A 20,287-nucleotide genomic window follows, 5' to 3' on the forward strand; every position below is an offset into this window, starting at 1 on the left:
TAATGATAATAAAGGTTTAGTCTAAGCTGCAGAGAGTTTTTAATCTTTCCAAGTGTGCAAATATTTGTCCACCACTGAAATGACTACCATGATATCCAGGATACTTTGAACAATAGTCATATTAAAGCACAAAATACATGTCAAATTCTACTTCCTTTTAGCATCATAAAGTATTTCCTTATGTAAAAAAAAAAAAAAAAAGGCAGCAAAGGGTAAAGATGTTGATGCTTTTTAGATTTTTGTTTTAAACACTGACTTTATAGGCTTTATAATAGCACAATTTATTTGTCATGTTTGTTTTCATTCAGAAGCGCAAACGAGTTATTGAGTATTAATGGTATTATAGTTTAATATGGTTTTCTATTATTGCCAGTTATTATCTGTAATGATAATGTTTTCTATTGTTTCACTAGTAACACTGAAAGAGGAGTGAAGACGATCACACAAGGATATACAAGGTAAGGTATAGGAAGTATATTTCAAACAAGGCTGAAGGAAGATTTGATACATCATTTATCATGTAAAATAAAGTGTGGGGTGTGAATGATGTGCTGAAGATTAGAAAAAAAACATTTGAAATGATGAAAAAAAAATGGAACGCTATGAGAACATTTTGAAGAATCCATGAAATTGCGGATCCAACTTCATTTAAGGTCGATTTAATTATTAGCAATTAAAATGTATATTTAAAATGTTTAATCAATTTCAATTATGCCCCCCCCCCAAAAAAAAAAATAAAATAACTCTAAATTCTACTTTCTTGTACACCAAAGTCTTCCTTCATCTGTTGTTTATTTTAATTAAGAAACACCAAAACCATGAGTTAGTGGAAATGTTTTCTATATTGATAATCAATCTCTCTGTTGTACACTTAGAAACTATTTACAGTGACCGACATCATCTGTTTCTGCAGATGAAAGTTCTGAAATCAAAGGCAAACACTACCTTTGATCCAATGCAATGTCAAACATCAAAGTTCAGTAAGTGCAGACAAAACCAAATGCTTTATATACTGTATGTATGCAACTGTATCATCCATTAATTGTATATTTCTAACAATGCCTTTAGTATAAAAAAAAGATGTGAAGGAGAGGAAATCATTGGAAAGTGAAAAGTACAAGTAGGAACTTTTGTGGGGGAAAAAAAAATTAAACTTAGTTTTCATACAGGGGGCGAGACTACAAGTCTCACTATAAAAAAACATGCGATCTTAGATGATTTTCAACTTACTTTATTAGAATCTGGGAATGGAATGGGTGGTGATTACTACACTTTGACTTTTCAACAAAGCATTATGATGCAAAAATATGGTTGTATAGTATGTGGTCAGAACAGTTATTTGTAGTAAGAACAAAGCGAACATTTATTAATGGAAAAATGTTTGAATTTTATAGTGCATCACTGTGTGTCTATTGGTTGTAATCACTGAACCAGTCAATCGTGTACATTTGGACAGGGAACTATTCATATTTGATTTTTTAGCTCCTTATTAATCTAACAAACTTTTCCCATGGTGATGTTTATTTTTAATCTATGATAGTAATGTCTGATTGAGAACTAATAGTCTAAAGATTTAATCCACTGATCAATTAATTCACGATTGTCATTCTGCATTACAACAATGAATAAACAAATAGCGTCATCTTTAGCTTAGAACATTTTCACAGAAATGTTAGTGAAGAATACAGGACAATAAAACCATTAGACGAATTCAAATAATTCCTTTCTTTATTTAAAAAAAAAAAAAAAAAAAAAAAAAAAATACAGATTTTGAAAAATTTGTTCTCACTTTGTTTTTTGTTTTTTTACGTTGAACAAACATTTTTTTAAAAGCAACACTTGTAGTTAAATAATAAAATTAAAATGACAGAAAGTTAGCGGCCAGCTAATTGGCTTATGTTGTTTGTCTTTAAAAAAAAAAAAAAAAAAAAAAAAAAAAAATAGAACAAAAGTGTCAGATACTTTTAAATAGAACCAGAACAGAGAGATTTATATCTACTTTTGTTACACAAAACAAGAAAATTACAGACCGACTTCACAAAACTAACTGAGAAAAACACTTTTCAACGAATGACATTTAAAAACAACGTACAATAAGGGAATGTAGTGCTGGTTCCTCAATTTCCTGCTTTGGCAAAACTAAAAGAACAAAAAAATATAAAAAATAAAAACAGTAATATCTTAACATTCAGAAAAACAATTAAAAAAAAAAAAAAAAAAAAAAAAAAGGTACACAGTTCTTTAAATAAGTCGGCGTGCTTCCTAATCATTACCTTTTACAGAAAACATTTTCTACTCACATTTACAACAAATCATGATTTCTGCAGGAAAACGTTCTGTCTGAAATAAGTGAACTGCACAGAATGTAGGTAAATTGTGCAAATATATGGAATTAACAATGGGCAAATCATGGATGTCCCATTTAATAGTTCAATATTTAATTCATCAGTAGATTTACAAAAGCTAAAGTAACTTCACTCCATTGATTTTTTATATTTACGCACTTGTTCAGTCAACAAAATGTACAACAGCTGTGCAACCACAGTCCTGACCACAAACATTCAATACATCCACACTCACCTCTGAAATGACATTATCCTGATTTTACCCAAAAATAGACTTCTTTTTTCATCTGGACGCAGACAGGTGGCCTCTGCAGGTATCTGCTACACTCACTCTGTGTGTGCATGTTTGTACTGTGCTGTGTTATTGGTTGCAACTTTGGCATGTCATGATGTTACTAAAAACATTGATCAATAGAAGAAACTTCCGTCGTTAGTAAAAACCATTTATATTAAACAATATCTTTAGTGAGAAAGAGGTAATGGGTTTTAAAAGAATACTTTGTGGGGAAAAAAGGCAACAAAAATGTAAACTCTGATTCTATTAGGTTTATGGATATCCTAGAAATGTCACGTAGGAAAAATGCCGCCTCCAGCTCAGAAAGAAAGAAAGGAACAACAAATTTCCATAGCTTCCATAATCTTCAAAAACCGTAATGGCTGTCTCAAAACGTTGGTCGGGGTGACATGAATCGCTGAGAAGAAGCTGTGTTGACAGATATGTGAGGAGGTAATCCCACTGAAGGAAGAGACGAGGCTCCCGACCCTTTGTCTGCCATTTTTTTCTTTGATTCTATTTTAATTGATATGTGTTGCTACAGCGCATCGTTCTCAGGTTGGAAAAGAGCAGCCAGGCCAAGTGAATCACTGCTGAGCACATCCGTGTCTGGCTTTGGCTTTTTGTAGAGCGATGGAAGATTCCGGATATGAACCTCCTTCTTGAACTGCTGGCAAAGAGCTCTCTGTTGGCAGAAGAGAGAAGGACTTCCATTAGGCTGGGTGGCTTCACCACTGCTGCTCTTCTTATTTCTACTCCCAAAGAGGAGATTTATTACTGCTGAGAATGGCTTGCACTCTCACACCAGAAGTAGTGGTCACTTAATGAGCTGCTTAATGGACAAACATTTATGAGAAACACCGCCATCTAGTGTCAGACTGTGACATTACCCCAACGGTTCCTGCGAGCAGCTTCTTGAACTGGTCTTTCCTCTTCTTCTCCCCAAGCTTCTGGGCGTTTGGATCAATCAGCCTCTGGTCGTACTGGTCCAACGCCTCCAAGTTGATGTTTGGGATTTGGGTCATTATTGTTCTCAGCTCCACGTAACGTGGACGCTAACAAAACAAAAACAATATTTTTCAGTCCATCAAGGTTACTGTCTAGATCATGTTGCTATTTTACTAGCTACAAACAACTTCTAACTACTCGTAAAACATGTAAAATATGTAAAATCCACCTTGCGTTTAAAAAGATATATTTCAATCATAACGTATTATTATATATACCATACCACAACCCATACACCAAATCTGCAGCACTTAAAAACATTTGTCACAAGGTTTCAGTGAAAATAAACAATGATGGTTAATTTAATACTAAAACTTGATCACATGCAACAGTATTTAACTTAAATATGTAATAACTACATCTGCTGTATGCATTTATCTAACCCTAAGTAAATCAGATGTTAGATGGAGCTCACTGGTGACTAGAGCTCCTGATGGCCCCTCACATGTGGGCTACCTGGTGCCCGTGGGCACCGTGTTGGTGACCCCTGCTATACTCTAAATCTATGTAAGTTCACAGACACACAAAATATTTTCTTGCATTTTCTCTGGAAAACAACAAAGCATGCTTGCTGCACTTCTGTTTACCGAAAGAGGAAAAACAGTAACAGGTAGAAAAAAGGAAACCACAGCGGTGTTTGTGTTCAACCTTACCAGGCTTTCATAGATGTGCATGGCCAGCTGACACAGAGTCATGTTGCAGACCTCGTGCTGCCCGTGAACCTGAAGGCCTCTGAGAACGCTAGTGTACAGCCAGGTGACGGCTTCAAGAATGAGATTCCCTTCTACCACCTGAAATAAGAAGACATCCAGTAGAAAGAATGTGCACCTTTACTCGTACACAAACAGCCTAACTTAAATTGGAGGTACATTTAGGACTCAGAAAGCATATAAATTATTTTTTTACATCCATGTAATAGGTGTAGTGAAAATAGGGCCATGGATGTTTGGCGAATGTTAGGGATGTCCTGATACAACTTTTTCATGATACCGATATTGCAGCCTTGCGTATCGGCCGATATACCAAATTTTAACCTTCAACATAATATCTACAATTTAATAAAACAAATAAAAAATTAATTTGAAAAAATTAAATAAACATTGAAAATTTGAAATTTGAATCCGATATTCGTTTTATTATTCGCGATATCGAATCGGGACACCCCTAGTGAATGTACCCTTCAAAATGTGTGAAGGTACTCCAAGGAATATGAGAGAATTGCAAATAAAAGTATATATCTAAATAAATATTTGAATCATATTTTGCATATTCATTTAACAACCTAATCTATTTTTTCTGAAACACATAAATGTAAGAATGGAATCTCAGATGGTAATTTCAACCAATGACTTTACTGTACAGAGAAACTGTTCATTCTAAATGATGGAATTAGAAAGTGAGACAATATTTATGGCATTAAGTTAATAATTCACAGTTACAAATGAACATTTTAGGATGCACCTTTCACTGTTGACGTGATGTTTTGAACATGTGTACCTGTCGTAGAAGGGTCCAGCAGACCGTGGAGGCTGTGCGATGGCAGTTAACTGTGTCCTTCCATGACAACGAGTTGAAGGACAGGGTCAGCAGGGCCATGTAGATGTCCTAGGAAAAACAAACATGACTTTTATCCACTGCTTTGCTCTTCACCAATGACTGCATCCAACCCTTTACCTCATGTTTCATGAAACACTTTCCCAACTCTGTCAGCTCCACAGTGGGCTGTGCAGCCGAGGGCGTCTGTGCCAAGTCCATCATCATGTCTTCCTCTACCAGATAAACATTAACAGCAATAAGTTTAGGCTGCAGAAAGGTCTGTGTGCACATTCACCTGTTTGGACGGGACCATTACCTTCTATCTCCTCTTTATTTGTTGCAGAATCAGGAACCCTTCTAGAGACACAGCTCACAACTGAGGGAGCCAAAAAAAAAAATGTTTACATTTTTAAATGTTTCTGCAGCACAGAACAATAGCGCAGTTGACAAACCGATACTTTTTGTTTTAATGCACCAAAAGGACTACGTGTGAGCCTTCAGATGGCGTTAAATGACACACATGCAGAGTGACAAAACAACTCACTGAGGAGATCCAGCACCTCCCTGGTGAGCACGCGCACAAGCTGCTCCTCTAACATCTCCTGGGTCACCTGGCTCTCCTGGCACAGTGCCACCTCCTCATCTTCATCGCTGAAAACAAACAACTTTTCACTCAGGAAGTATCCAACCCTGTCATGCTTTTTTAGATGATTAAAATAAAAACATGAGGTACGATGGTAAATGATTAGCACAAGGTGCTCGCTTGATATTTGGAGTAAAAAGTTGTTGGATATGGTTCATATATTTGTTTTTTACATTAACCCTACCTCCTTTACAATTATTGCATGGTTTCTGTGTATTATATTGCACTGACTGTTTATTCACATTATAGTTTTCAAAGTGTTAGTAAATTGAGCGTTTGTTAACGTTTAAGTTAGGAAATCTAGAAAAAATTAAAGGTGTAGGATTAGATAAGTTTGTACTCCTTTGGGTTCATGTAAACTGAGATGCTTAAGAATTTGAAGATGCAAAATACAGTTTTGTTCTTATTTCTTGATTGAATTTCTTCAATTTATTTTATGTTAAACTGTTTTTAAGTTGTCATTTACATGATCAAAATAAATCAAATCATTTGGAGCTTTTTAAAATTTTATTTAGATTGTTTTGACACAACAGCCAATGAAGGTTATGCAGGTTCATCAGTTAAAGTAAACCTTTTTCATTTTTGGTTATTTGAGATAAATCAGTAAAATGCATCACATATGGAAATAACTTATTTGACATCACAATTAAAAAAGAAACCTACGTTACAAATGTAAACAACAGCAGTACGTACATGGAAGTCCTTTGATTGATAACTTGCCACTTGACGTTGAGCCTCTGTAGAATGGAAGAGAAGTGAGTCAAATGTTGCAGGACCAATGCAGTGCTTCTAATTAAGGTGTGAGGACATCCTGACCTGCATCATGTAGCTGAACATGGGGCCCAGCAGAGGGCAGAGCAGACTTTCATAGTATTCTTGGGGACACGAGATCACCAGCTGCTTCAGAAACACACGTGCACTAGTCAAGGACAATCAGCCTGATGCAAAAAACAAGATGTAATTGCTAACTATAATAATGGTGGTAAGAACATGGAAGGATATGGATCATGAGGCGAAGTCTTTGGTCGGGCACGTAGTCGAGAGAGACGAAAGCCGATCCTGCTACTTTTTCAGCAAACTTATCAATAGTGTAAAACTCTCGTTGCAGAGCTGGCCCTGCATTGCCCAGGATGTGGAAACTACGGAGCAGTGAAACAACACTTTAATCAGCAACATCGTCTACGTCCAGAACAGTTAAAGAAACTGTTGGGCTCTCACCAGTTATCGTGCACTGTGCTGAAAAATCCCTGCATGCGCTCGAGGCTGCTTTTGTCAGCAGGTGAATCATAAATGTCCAAAGTATTCGGAGGAAGACCTGGGAAATGTCAGGAAGGAGAGAGTCATCTCTTCAGACAAAAGCCAACACTGGTCAAACAAATGCTGATGTGTTTTCTCTCTTCTTACCAAGAACACATTTTTTCTCTGAATCCATTAAGTCAAAGGCTCTGGAGAAGGTCACACTGAGGAGGCACAAGTTCTCCGGCAGAAACAGGCTGTTGAAGGTCCTGTAGAAACCAAAAAAAAAACAACCATGATTAGAAAATGGACAAATAAAAGAAAAACAATGGTTTCATGTTATCTCACAGACATACCGGATTAACACCAGCAGGTTGGGGAGTAAAGCAAGAAACTGGGCAGCAAAGGGGTTTCTGTAGATGGGAGCTCCACTGGAGTTATAGCCCAACACAAATCCACCAGCCTTGGCTTCTTCAGGATCAGCAGGCCAGCGAGCACGTTTAACCACAGCCAATATGGCATACAAACAGAAACTCAACTGAAAACGAAGAAAAAAGGAACAAAGTGAATACATAAAATAATAAAAACTGACTGCACAACAAAGATTTTTACTTTAAATTTATTAGGTATTGCATGATTATTTTTAGGTATGTAACATCTTTTTTTTAAAAAAAGAATGCACTAGACACTTATTTTATATAAGCTTACAGTAGTTACTATATTTTCCTTTACAGCTGCTCAGGACTAAAACAAAACCATCAGATGAATTATAGGCCTCATGGTTCCATAAATCAAACAACTTTTTATCTCCACCATAAACCTTCTGTTGAGTGACATTTTTGGAAAAGTTTGGTGCATTGCATTGTGGGATGTGGACGGAGTCCCATAGACGGATGCAGTGTTTTCACTGTTTTGTTTTTTTTACTTTATTTGTGAGTGAGTGAGTGAGTGAGTGAGGTGATATCACGGGGAATACTTGAACAATCACTGTCCTCCTTGTCTGGTGAAGAAACAAAAAAACACTGTAGGAATGAAGTAAAAATGCATCTTTTTATGGGACTTCACATCCCACAATGCAATGCGCAAACCTTTTCCGAAAATGTCGCTATGGTGGAGATGAGAACCAACCTTAACGGAAATTTCAACCGTTTACATCTTGTTTCCGGCAGCTTTAAATAACTAACCACTGTGCAGCTCCCACTGATCATTTAAATGCCTTGCTCAAGGGCTCATAGTGGAGATGTACTGAGGCAATTTCATGCACCAGTCCCCTTGTCTGGTCGTTGCACGAACACTACCAGAATACCTTCAAATAGTATCTCCATCAAGGAAGTAATCAAGCTTTGGTTTTCACAAAGAAAAATCCTACATATATACAGTAAATTACACTTACTCTTCCTCTGTTCAGGCGAGCTGCATCAGATTCCTTATTTTGTTCAGTGATAATCTGATCTGCTCCAATAAAGGACAGGAAAGTGACAGGATCGCACAACACGCTGAAACACAATCAGAATACAGTGATTATTAATTATGTTACAATGTGCTACACTTGCAGACAAAGAAGTAAAGAGAATAGAACAGAGATACTTTACTGATCCCCAAGGGGGAAAGTCATGTCACAAATGGCAGGACAGGTAGGAGAGAGGTGTAAAAGATGAAGAGAAAGATAAAAAAGCTTCATAAAATGTAAATATATATATATAAAAAAAAAAAAGAATGATTGAAATTGCAGTGGGAAAGGTGACCAAGTTTCTGTACATGGATAGATGTAATTCCAACTGACCGCCTGATCTCGTCTGAGGTCCAGTCAGTCACCACTGAACCCATCAGCTCGTCGAGGAAAGCCTTCTGCTTGGCAAAGTCTTTAAACTGGTTGCTGATGAGAACTAGCGCTTCTATCAGCGCACATTTCTCCATGTAGCTCAGAGCGCCTTTGCTTGCATTCAGTTCTTTCACATGAGTGTAGAAAATGTCAAAAAAAGGCTGTGCAGGGCAAACACAATCATCATTATAGAGAACATATAATCATTTCGATGCTTTTCCATTCCAAATATTCTATAATTGAGTGACTATTACCAGGAGGAATTGTGGGTAATCGCGGCAGATTTTGATGATGGAACACGAGGCGTGCCTTCTCACATTTTTTACGGCTCGAGTCTGAGGTGCCTGAGGAAATTGGATTTTGAAAATTTGCATCTTTCTTGAACATATGGAAGAAAACAATATGAGGATGACTTGCCTTGCTGTCCGGATCAATCATAAATGTAACGGCTTTAAAGAGCTGCACGAAACAGAGCAATGACAGAACGTGATGGGTTAACAATCAAATCACAGCAAAACTAAAGAAATTCACAAAAAAAGGGAAAGACACGACCCAAATCATCAATTCAACATTAACCAATGAAATAAGCAGAAAAACAGTCCAACATCAATAAATCGAACAATAACTGAGACCCTAAAACTCTTTAGGCTGCAATTTAATACTGAGCATGTATTAAGTTTTGATGCCTTAAAATGCTAAATGCAGCTAAGTGAACAAATTGGAGTGTTTACATGACTTTACTGAATTGTTTACACAACTTTATTTCAAATGCAATTAACTTATTTTCCTTTCTTTCCCAGTTTGCAGCATTTTTCAATAAGGCAACAACAAGAAACCCAAGACTAATTCAGATAGTGAAGGTAGAAAATAATAATATTAAGGTTTCATTTATTCAGGCAAATTTTTTCATGAAATTTACTTTGATATCCTGACATGTTTCGACTGCCATCTGTCAGTCTTCCACAGATCGCTTTGATGTCTCCTTATGTCAGGAGATCAAAGTACATTTCCTGAAAAAAGTTGTCTGAATAAATGAAACCATAACATATTTCAGCATCAGCACACATCAATTTTACAAATGTAATATTGTAGCAAACGCTTTTTCCTATGTTGTATCGATTTTAGGCTGTGATGGTTTCTTGAAAACAAACCATCTGATTAATTTTAAATGATTACTGTTCCGCTAATATTGCATGTACAGTATTTGTTAGTGCTACTCACAGTTATTTGGAATGTACTGTTTTAATACTGTGTGCACCTGCCCAGGGACTGCAGATGGAAATTAGCATGAGCGGTGGATGTCTATAGGAATTCACACCAAAATGTATATGAATGAAAAAAAAAAAGTTTACAATAACATTATGAATTAAGCTGACCGTGGAAAGAACTTGCGGCAGTAGCTGTGGTTTGTGTATGACCAGTGGAAAAAAGGCAGAGATGTTGCTGAGCACACAGGACAGGATGAGCGGCTCTTTGGTGTTATAATTCAAAATGGCTTGCAGCATCTCCATTCCTTGATCGATGGGCAACTTCTGTTCAGAAACAGAAGAATAGCAAACACATTAGTAGAATTAGCTACATAAGGATCAGTTTACTTCTTCATATTTCTTGTGAAAAAAACAACAAATCCATTACCCCATCTTCCAAAGTTTTGAAGACCTGTGAGACCACACAGTCAATGAAAACCGTCATCGCATCCCACTGGACCACTGATGGAGACATGAGGGAGCAAAGGCCTTCAGTGGACTGGGCTAAGGATGAGCAGAGAGCATAACTCAGTAAACTGGCCACATATAAAATGATCATACTTAATTTATTGGTATTTATGTTTTAATCTAGCAAGCCATAAGCCTCCATCTCCTATTTTTGCACAATCAATACAAACACTTCCCTTATCTATAAACATTCCCCATGGTCTCATATTGCTTTTGCAAATGAATTGTAAGTAAATAAATGTCTTACATGCAGCATCTCCAGGATTGATTGGGCTGGCTATCTGATACTGTAACCATTCAGCTGCAATCTGAAAAGCTTCCAGAGGAACAAGTCTACAGGAAGTCCTCAAAACCTCCCCATGCTGGGCACGAAACGCTGTGAACCACAACAAGCCATCAATGAAGAAATGTGAAGTCCAGATCATGAGTGCATTGATAAACTCTGATCAGAAACACGTACAGTTAAAGAAAGCATTGAAGTCCTCGTCGCTGTCAAAGTCCATACGAGAGTACTCACAACTTGGGCTGTCGTCTCTGGATGGGAAACCAGTCTGTGGAGGGAAAACTGCATCAAGTCATACTGGGTTCAGTTTTTGTCTACATCGTGAATGACGTTCATGTCGGACCTTGACAAGGTTGATCATAGATGTTTTCAGGTACGTAATGACCATCTCTACAACAGATGGGTCTTTTGACAGAGTCTCGTGTCTGAACAGAGCTCCCCACGTCGGCTGAGTCAACGCTTTTAAAAACTGCAACAGAACAAAAGCATTATTTATGTTGGGTTTACTTTACTAAGCAAAATATAAGCTTAATGTTTAGGGCAAATATGATCAACTCACCAAACTGGAATGTGTAGTAAAGCCTAAAAGAGCTTCCATGTACTTGCTAAGATTTGATGGTATCTCAACCTGTACATCTGAACCCTGTAAAGACAAGGTTTTATCACTGGTTAGTGAAACACAGAAAAATAAACCATGGCTTTATATGATAGGCCTCGTGACCACAGGACTCACCACTAATGAGCACAGCTGACCCCCCAGAGCACAGAGGACCTGACAGAGCCTCTTTAAAAAGATGTAGCGCCTTTCCACCACCTGTCCTGCTCTAAAGCAAAGGAGAACCAAAACTGTCATGTGTGTGAAACATTCACTTTTCTTACAGGTGAGAAGATGATCCTCAATACTTACTGGGATATGGAGGATTTTTCACAGATTGCTGATCCATCAGCTGATCTGTAACCACCACAGAGTCATCCAATGAAACAAATAAAAGTGAAGTAACATGGTGAAGCGTTTAAAGGAATGGGAGTGAGTAGTAAAAAGCAATGAAACAAAAAGACAATCATCAACATCCCCTGCCAGATTGGTTCTCATTATACCTCACAACCTTTTCCTAAATCTAAGAACTTAGACGTATACATAAAAAAATATTATCACATCAGAATATAAAATTACTAACTATCTTAAACTGTTTCTAAGAAAAGCTGTCCCCTTTGAAGATACCTTGAACAGAGTAAAGAAAAACAAAACAAGAGCAGTAACTTCGTGAAAAATAATTGCGCGCTTCTCATTTTCAAACTCCATCAAGGTATTGATACCCTGAAGCCACACATCGTGTTTTGGTTATCCTATCTTAAACAGTTTCTGAGAAAAGCTGTCCCCTTTACCTCGGAGGGACGGACGCACGGAGCTCAAACCTACTGTATATTCCTTTCATTATTTTATATTTTATTATCCCCTTTGTGGCAGGGGATAATAAAATGTGCAGTAGGTGGCGATATGCGCCTATTCATGTCAACACCCGATCACCAAAAAAGAAGAAGAAGCATTTACACAGGGATGATAAAGAGGAACAAGTCTTACTGAGCTGCAGAGAGAATGTAGTCAATGGCCACATCGTCAAAAAGCAGCATAAATGGCTTCCTCTCCTCCAGCTTGCCCTGCAACAGAAAATCACAATGAATTGGAAATCATTGATTCTTGCAAATTCAACACAGACTGCAAATGAATTCACACAGGCTGATTGAATAGTTGTACAGTTATAAAAGTTCATTTATTAACAGATAGTGTTTCATTATTCAATCTTTTTTTTTTTAAATAAATATGTCCACTTATTTGCCATAACAATATGCTTCCCCTGTTTGATGTTATATTTTTAAGTCCATTTTCTGCCGTTTGATATGAAAAACCTTCTATGTGCTATGCAGTGCATTCTGACTGAACTACTCTCCATAAAAAAAACAAGCTTTTCCAACCCCTTGAGGAGCTGCAGACCAGTTACAGCTTTGACGCAAAGTTTTACATATTACGCAAGCCAATTGTTTTTTATCTGCTCCAAGAATCAAATTGGAAGAAAAATATGTTTATCATCTGATACGTCTACCCTCTAACGTGCAAAACAACATTCTGGATTCTCACTTTTCTTAGTATTGGTCAAATAACAAGAATGGTAGAATAGAATAGGCCACATGGTAGCACAGATTTTCTTTTTTGCAGAAAAGAGATCAATACAATGCTTTTTCCTTATATCGGTAACAACTCGACGTTTGGAACAAATTGGCAAACTCTTTGGAGAATCTCACCTTCCTACTGAGGGCAATAAGAAGACACTCGACTGCCTCCAACCGTAGCTCTGCTTCACCCAGCAGCAGACACAGGATTTCCAGCAGATGACAGTTTCCAGAGGTGATGTGCACCAGAGACACCCAGTCTATGTAGCCGGCCAGCGTATTTAACGTCACCACAGCAACTCGACAGTGAGCTCTGGCCTGTGTGGACAAATGGAGACCTCACGTCAGATGCTTAGTAAAGGAGTGAAGAGGCTTCAATGCAACACTATTTTCTCACCTGCAATTCATGCCCAGGTAACATTTTCTGCAAAAAAAAAAAAAAAAAAAAACAATAATCAGCTGACAGCTAAGCACCTCTATTTCTGCGGGTAAGAATCAACAGATAAGAGCCAACTGACCACTCTACGAAATTCATCCACGTTAATTTGAAGCACAGCCATCATGAAACTGAAGATGTTTTCCATGTTCTTGGTGAGTGTTAACTGGATTTCTCGGCGTCTTTGTGCGGGCAACGACTGGAAAGTGATCACGTCTTCTGCAAGCCTCAAAAGGATTAACATCACCAGCTCAGTCTGGGCCTCCTATTTGAGAGATGAGTTTTTTCCAAGTTAATAATAGACTGAAAGGAAAGCATTAAAAGTTGAAAAATAATCACGGTTAAATGATAATACAGAGAAGATATGGAGCTGGGTCATAGCTGAGCGATGACGTTACCAGTAGTCTGCATTATGTCATAGGAAAATGAACATTCGGAAAGTGATTGCATATACAAATGAATCCCTTGGAGGCAAAGAAAACAAATGAAGGACTGCGTCACTGTTTACTCACCCCTTGACTGATGAGGGCCTCCATTTCTTTCAGCATATCAGGCCAGTGTTGAGGCCACTCCCTCTTTATTATTTCCACAATTATTCGAGACAGGGCATCTTTGATGTGGCTTTCCTCCACTAAAATGGAATAAGTACCCTGTAAAGTAAACAGAGCTGGATTATAATCTGCTGTAGCATTTACATTTGAAATCTAATTAAACTGATCCAGACAGAAACAGGAAAGGAAAAGGTTTTCTACTACCCACAATTAATTCATTTATTAACGCTGCTGGAGATGATACATTTTTATCAAATAGACATAGTCGAGGCCTTGAAGATCAATAAATCAAAGATCATTCACTCACAAAAAATAGATGTCAAAGGTTGAAATTGCTACGCGAATGTTTGTCTTGATCTTTATTGTAAACACGCCGTTTATTGACATTGTTGGAAAAGTTTCACACATTGCATTGTGGGATGTGGAGTCCCGTAAATGAATACATAGGGGTGTTTTTAACTTCATTCTTACCATGATTTCTTTTGTTACTTCACTTGACACTATTTTTGTTCTAGTTCGTTCCTGGTATTTCACCTCACTCAGACATTTCATTTCCAGATCTTTGTAAGCCCCAAAATAAACACACACCAGTGTTTTGCTGCAACTTTCAGTCCGTAAAAACACAAGAAACGTGTTAGAATGTCACTTTAATAGAGTTTTTCAGGGCAAACGCAAGCAATTACGGAATCAATTAAGTATTAATTTGATTTATTGATCTATGAGGCCTACACGCTCTCTTTATCTGACAAATATCCAGCAGCTTTAAATATTGAATCAGACATAAGACAAACATAAAAGAGCTTCTCTATTTTCCACAAAAGAGAAGACATAAGTTAGGATTACATTCACATTCAAAGATTATTCAAACAGGGATTTTTTATCTTAAGCAAGAGCTATGAAAGATAAATAAGCAGCTACAACTGCATCACTGCAGTGTTTGTGTGGAAACAGAAATGCAAGATTTGAAAGGAAGCTTTTACACTGATTAACAACTCCATAAAATTCTATGATTGGAGGAGAAAATTAGGTGTGTGATGGTACGCAAGTGGGGAAAAAATGTAAGACCATAGTCCTGCCAGGAGGTGGTTTAAACTACGCAGCTATTCTGGGGGTAAACGGTACACTGACCAATGCTTCATATGGACATAAACACATGTCACCAATCAATTTTTTCTTAGTCACATAGAATATAATAAAAATGTTTGATTCAACTGTAATCCAAGACAACTCAAGGAACAGCTGATCAGCTGTGGCATTGGGTCAGTCAGTTTGTAAGTGTTGACAAATGAAGAAAAGACAGGACAGTATGGGGAGATGCAAAGGTGTAATGGACTCAGCCACTTCCATGTGCTTTTAATACTCTTGCAATATATCTATGCCACCCTTTCGTCAATAACATTGGAACACGCTATGCACTGAGTCTCTTAAGGAGATGGGGTAGCTGAGTTTTTGTGCAAGTCATGCGGCAAATATTCTAAACACACACACTAGGGCTGGGCAAAATATCGATTTAATCGATTCATTGAATTTGTAAATGAAAACCATCTTTATTTTGCAAATTCGAGTTCAAATTTATTTATTTTTTAATTTAATTTTTAAATATTTTTCTTGCGTTCCGGTATGAGCCAGACCCCTCTTTGTTTACCCTTTGAGTAGGCTATATGTGCGCCACAGGCATGTTAAAAAAAATTTTCGCACTATGCTGAGATGCTATGGGAAGAGTTTTTTTTTTTTTTTTTTTAATTGTAATGTTATTTGTTATAAAATGTGCAGTTATCTAATTTCTTAATCAGAAAATTTAAGCTAGTGTGAAATTGCTGTTGAACTTTTGCTTAAACCTGAGTTAAAGCTTGAAGTTGTTGAATGACAGAGCCTCATTTACTTTTTATTTTGGGATTGTTCTATGCATTTTAACTCTTGAGGAAAATCACAGCAATAAAGTTGCACTTTTGACAATATATCTGATGTTTGCAGTCATTTTTACGTGCATCAAAAAAAAAAAAAAAAAAATTGAATTGGAAATCAAATTTTTCTTTTAAAAAAAAAAAAAAAAAGAGATTTTTTTTTTTTTTTTAGGCAAAATCGCCCAGCCCTAACAAACACACACATGATGTATATGAAGTGATGAACACCAATGATACGTATTATAACTACAATAAGGATGTGCCCCTGATTTTACATTTGAAATAAACAGGCGTGTGAAAGATTATGTATAGAACACAAGCGTCTCCTAGTACGTAATATGTATCTATATACTGGCAGTCTATCTATACGAAACACATCGCCATGTCAGGATGGCCGAGTGGTCATAGGCACCGATCTGAAGAATTCTTCCTTCCGCTGCCGTGGGTTCGAATCCCACTATAGACATATATATTTTTTCATTTTAACATATTTAACATGGCAAATTTCACCTTTAAAAATACATATATATGAAAAAAAATTAACATTTTAGGGTGTTTCCTGGGTTAGGGCTAAAAATAAATAGGGGCTAAAATAAAACTGACAGAACACGTGACCTAAATTGGCCAATGAGGGGCGCTGCTTACGGATAGACTGCCGGTGTAGTGAAGAATAAACCTACCGTGAAAGTTTCTTACAGTAGACAGTGGGCATGCGCACCTGACGAACTGTGCATGCACGTCTGTCTTTTTGAAAAAAGGTTGTAATCTTTCCTTTAATTTTTAGGGTTAGGGTTCGTGTTAGGGTTTATCATAGTAGGAAAAATTAAGGTGGCAAAATATTGTACGGGATACGTGTAAATATTTACTACGCTATTAGTGTGCATGCGCCTATAGGAGACTTTCACACGTATGATTATTTTTCACTACACCGGTCTAGTGACACGTATTACGTACTGATAGCCACTGCCTACATGTTATTTAGAGGTGCATGTCAAAATACCAAAGGTCACCGTACAAGCAAGATTAAAACAAGTTAATAACATATAATAAATACATAACATCTAAACTGGCATGATGGCTAAATGAATTATTGACAGCCTGGCACACTTTGATAGACTTACAGTTGATAATAGCTGCATGGCACACTCCTTCAGCTTGACCTTCTCTTGTTGTTGCATGTCATTCCATTTAAACCTACAAGAAATAATAATAAATGTATACAAGTTTCATTTTCTGCAGCCAATTCGTGTAAATAAATGTGTGGCACTCACTTGATGACGTGCTCCAGGGTTTGCAAACCAAAGTGTCTGACAACAGCTGGCTGGGTTTTGTCAGCTAATTGTAAACCACATGGTACACAGAGGGAGCTGTGCTCTTTGAACTCTTCACAGAACTGTTGTGGAAGATGAGCTTTGTTAGATCACACATCCAAAGACTATCTGACACGTGAGGAAAACTAACAATTACATGATTTATGTTAAGCTAAGCTAACGTAGCCAGTTAGTTGGTTGATGTCAGTGCTCTGCTTTACAGTCAATGTGGATGGGTGAAGATGACAGTATAGTGGATTTGGTGCTATGATAATTATTCTAGCTTAACATCCGATTAGCATGTAAATAGCTACCATGCCTGCACATACAGCTAAGAATAGCTATCATTGACTCAATGCACGGGCAGCAATGTTGTGATTTCACCCCGAACAGCTACTAAAATTACTTTCCCTACGTGACACGATTAGCTAACAAGCAGCTAGCTAACAAGAATGAATTGTGCCGCTACCTTCAGGGCCTCCAGTCGGTAAATTTGGCTGGATTCTGCATCCATCATCACATTCACAGCTTTGATGAGCTGGTCACACAAGGTAGCCACCTGCTCAGCCATGGTTTTAGGATGCGTTATTTAGTGATGTGCCGAGTCTTTAAAGCGTGTACCGAGTAATCTAAGGGAGGTTCTTTTGAAGCGTGGGTCGAGGCGCGTGTTGGTGACGTATGTGGTGACGTTCGCGGCCGTACCACGTGACCGAACCCGGAAATGATTCGCTGGTTTGGAGCGCGATTCAAAATAAAACAGATGAGTCGACGCAATGGATTCCCCCTCACTTTTTGTGTTTTTGGGTTATTGCGCTTCTTTTGGCATCCTATTCGAGCTTCTTCTTTTGCGATGGAACCAGCAAGAAAGAGAAGATTTTCTCCAGATTGGGAGCACTTTGAGCAGATCTCACCTAATAAGGTAAGGCATAGCAATAATTATGTAATAATAGATTACACAAATATGACAACATATAATTTCTCTTGCTCACATTTGTCTTTTCTAAATAGGTTTGAATAATTGTTTTTTTAATTGTAGGTGAAGTGTCTGTTGTGCTCTAAACAACTGGGTTATAATAATAACACCTCAGCTATGCTAAGGCACTACCGAGCCTTGCATGGCAGTGTGGATTCCAACCAGGGTGAACCTGTCTCGGGTAGGCCATTTTATTTCATGATAATAATTGATGATGATTGTCCTACAATTACACTTTACATGGTTATTTGAATTTAATTGTCCATTAAAATGTCTAACTATAACCTATGCATTTTCATTCAACTGAGACGGTTGACTTGACTGAGGTGTTGGTGGATATGGTGATTGAGGATTCCCAGCCCTTTTCCATTGTGGAGGGAAGTGGCTTCCGAAAGCTTGTAAAAGCTTTGGCTCCATCTTATGTTCTTCCCACGCGGCAGGTATTTATGTGAACAAATGAAACAATGTTAACAAGTTCTTTTTCTCAGATCTGCTATTTCAATACTTTACTTTTTTTAGACTTTGAAAGCCATGGTGGAGAAGAGGTATAGGGAAGCCAAAGACAAGGCCAAAGTGGTGGTGTCTACTGCATCTGCTGTTAGGTTAACAGCAGACATGTGGACCTCAATCAACACGGATGCCTATCTCGCTGTGACTTGTCATTTTATTGATGAGACCACTTCTCTGCAAACTGTTGTCCTTGGGGTGCAGCATTTCCCTGAGGCACATACAGCAGCAAATATTGCTCGACTTGAAAGTCCCCTTCAATATTGGGAAAAACATAAATCTACATTTCCAATTCTGTACAAACTTGCCATTACATATCTATGTACACCTGCATCATCTGTGCCCTGTGAACGGGTTTTTTCAAAGGCGGGTGAAATCCTGTGCAAAAAAAGAAATCGCCTAAGTCCAAATACTCTCGAAAAATTATTATTTTTAAATAAAAATGAATAAATGTATTTTTGTTTTTATTAAACTCTGTCAATAGTTGCATAAGCACATACATGAACAAAGTCACACAAGCTCATTTTACATCACAACTTTCTCCACATTATTGGCTGTATTCTTTCAGACCATAGTTCAGACCCCACCATTTGTTATAGGCCCTTGGCATGTATTACATTTTTTTGTCCACATGATGGCGTAGTGGAGCATGTATCACTGCGACCCTTCGAACCATGTGCTGAGTAATAGGCTGCGATCCCTCAATGCTTCATGAGGCTTCATATTGCCATCACTAGTTATTCACGTTAACACCAAAATAAGCAACCCACGTCAGCAAAACAGCGGCGAGCAGAGCAGACTGACAACGTGCACCAAGTTTGTTGTCGCTCGAACCTCCGGCTTGCCGTAGAGACTTGGGATTTGTAGTTTTCGTTCTCCACTGTTTTGTAGTTCTTTTTTTCTTTTTCTTTTTTATAATTTATTAAGTTAAATAGCTTGAGCTCTTTTTCTAAAATGACTAAATATAAATATTTTGGGTCAAGTTTTGTAAATTAATAAGATTTTTCTTTAGCACAATAAAGAAAACACGCACTTCCCTTTTACTTGAGGCAGTGTGCTGGATCAAAAGGTCAAAAAATGCTAAGATGAAAAAAGGTCCACACAACTGCGTAGCTTCGAGCTGACCATTTCAGCTCGAAACGTCACGTTTTTTGGTGTATATTTAAAACTGATATTGGGAGCTAACTACGCAGTTGTGCGGACCTTCTTTTCTTCTTAAGATTTTTCTTTAGACATTTATTGTACTGACAAGAACATGACTTAATCTTCTTCTCTATATTAAAAATGTATTACAATTTTATAGAATGCGATACTGCTTTAAAAAGTAAACTTCAAATTATATAAAAACCCTAACCTATATAAATATCACAGCATGTACTATCCCATTATTCTAAAAGAGTTTGTCATAGGAAATACAGAGTTGAAATATATAAAAGTATATTTTTGGGATGTGATTGTTTTTTTTTTGTTTTTTTTACTGACTACAATGCTCCTTTGTAAAGCTATCGTTACCCTTAATTCATAACAGTACTTAAAATGAATTGCTAAGTCTGTACTTGAACAATTCATACACAT

At 37.3% G+C, this 20,287-nt stretch overlaps 1 protein-coding gene across 1 annotated transcript; it reads right to left on the reverse strand.

The window, feature by feature from the left end:
• Positions 1 to 2,211: 2,211 nt before the first annotated feature.
• Positions 2,212 to 17,895, reverse strand: xpo5 (exportin 5). The gene is made up of 33 exons (XM_028469455.1): positions 17,702 to 17,895; positions 17,194 to 17,315; positions 17,044 to 17,116; positions 13,980 to 14,117; positions 13,550 to 13,732; positions 13,429 to 13,455; positions 13,164 to 13,349; positions 12,445 to 12,521; positions 11,770 to 11,814; positions 11,596 to 11,686; positions 11,422 to 11,505; positions 11,206 to 11,331; positions 11,040 to 11,130; positions 10,827 to 10,955; positions 10,500 to 10,615; positions 10,241 to 10,396; positions 9,282 to 9,323; positions 9,119 to 9,208; positions 8,826 to 9,025; positions 8,436 to 8,538; positions 7,399 to 7,580; positions 7,211 to 7,311; positions 7,025 to 7,121; positions 6,809 to 6,945; positions 6,623 to 6,720; positions 6,500 to 6,543; positions 5,708 to 5,814; positions 5,480 to 5,539; positions 5,302 to 5,396; positions 5,125 to 5,232; positions 4,281 to 4,418; positions 3,510 to 3,674; positions 2,212 to 3,304 (listed from the first exon to the last, which is right to left on the reverse strand). The coding sequence occupies exons 1-33, from the start codon at positions 17,801 to 17,803 to the stop codon at positions 3,158 to 3,160; spliced, it is 3,660 nt and encodes a 1,219-aa protein (XP_028325256.1). The 5' UTR covers positions 17,804 to 17,895; the 3' UTR covers positions 2,212 to 3,157.
• Positions 17,896 to 20,287: the final 2,392 nt, after the last annotated feature.

The sequence above is a fragment of the Gouania willdenowi genome, chromosome 15 (genome assembly GCF_900634775.1).
Source record: "Gouania willdenowi chromosome 15, fGouWil2.1, whole genome shotgun sequence".
Lineage (NCBI taxonomy): Eukaryota > Metazoa > Chordata > Actinopteri > Blenniiformes > Gobiesocidae > Gouania > Gouania willdenowi.

Coding starts and splice junctions, on each gene's coding strand:
- xpo5 (XM_028469455.1), bottom strand. CDS start 17,803: ATGGCTGAGCAGGTGGCTACCTTGTGTGACCAGCTCATCAAAGCTGTG. Junction 17,316..17,701: donor ACCGACTGGAGGCCCTGAAG/GTAGCGGCACAA, acceptor CTTCCACAACAG/TTCTGTGAAGAGTTCAAAGA. Junction 5,233..5,301: donor AGTGTTTCATGAAACATGAG/GTAAAGGGTTGG, acceptor TGTTTTTCCTAG/GACATCTACATGGCCCTGCT.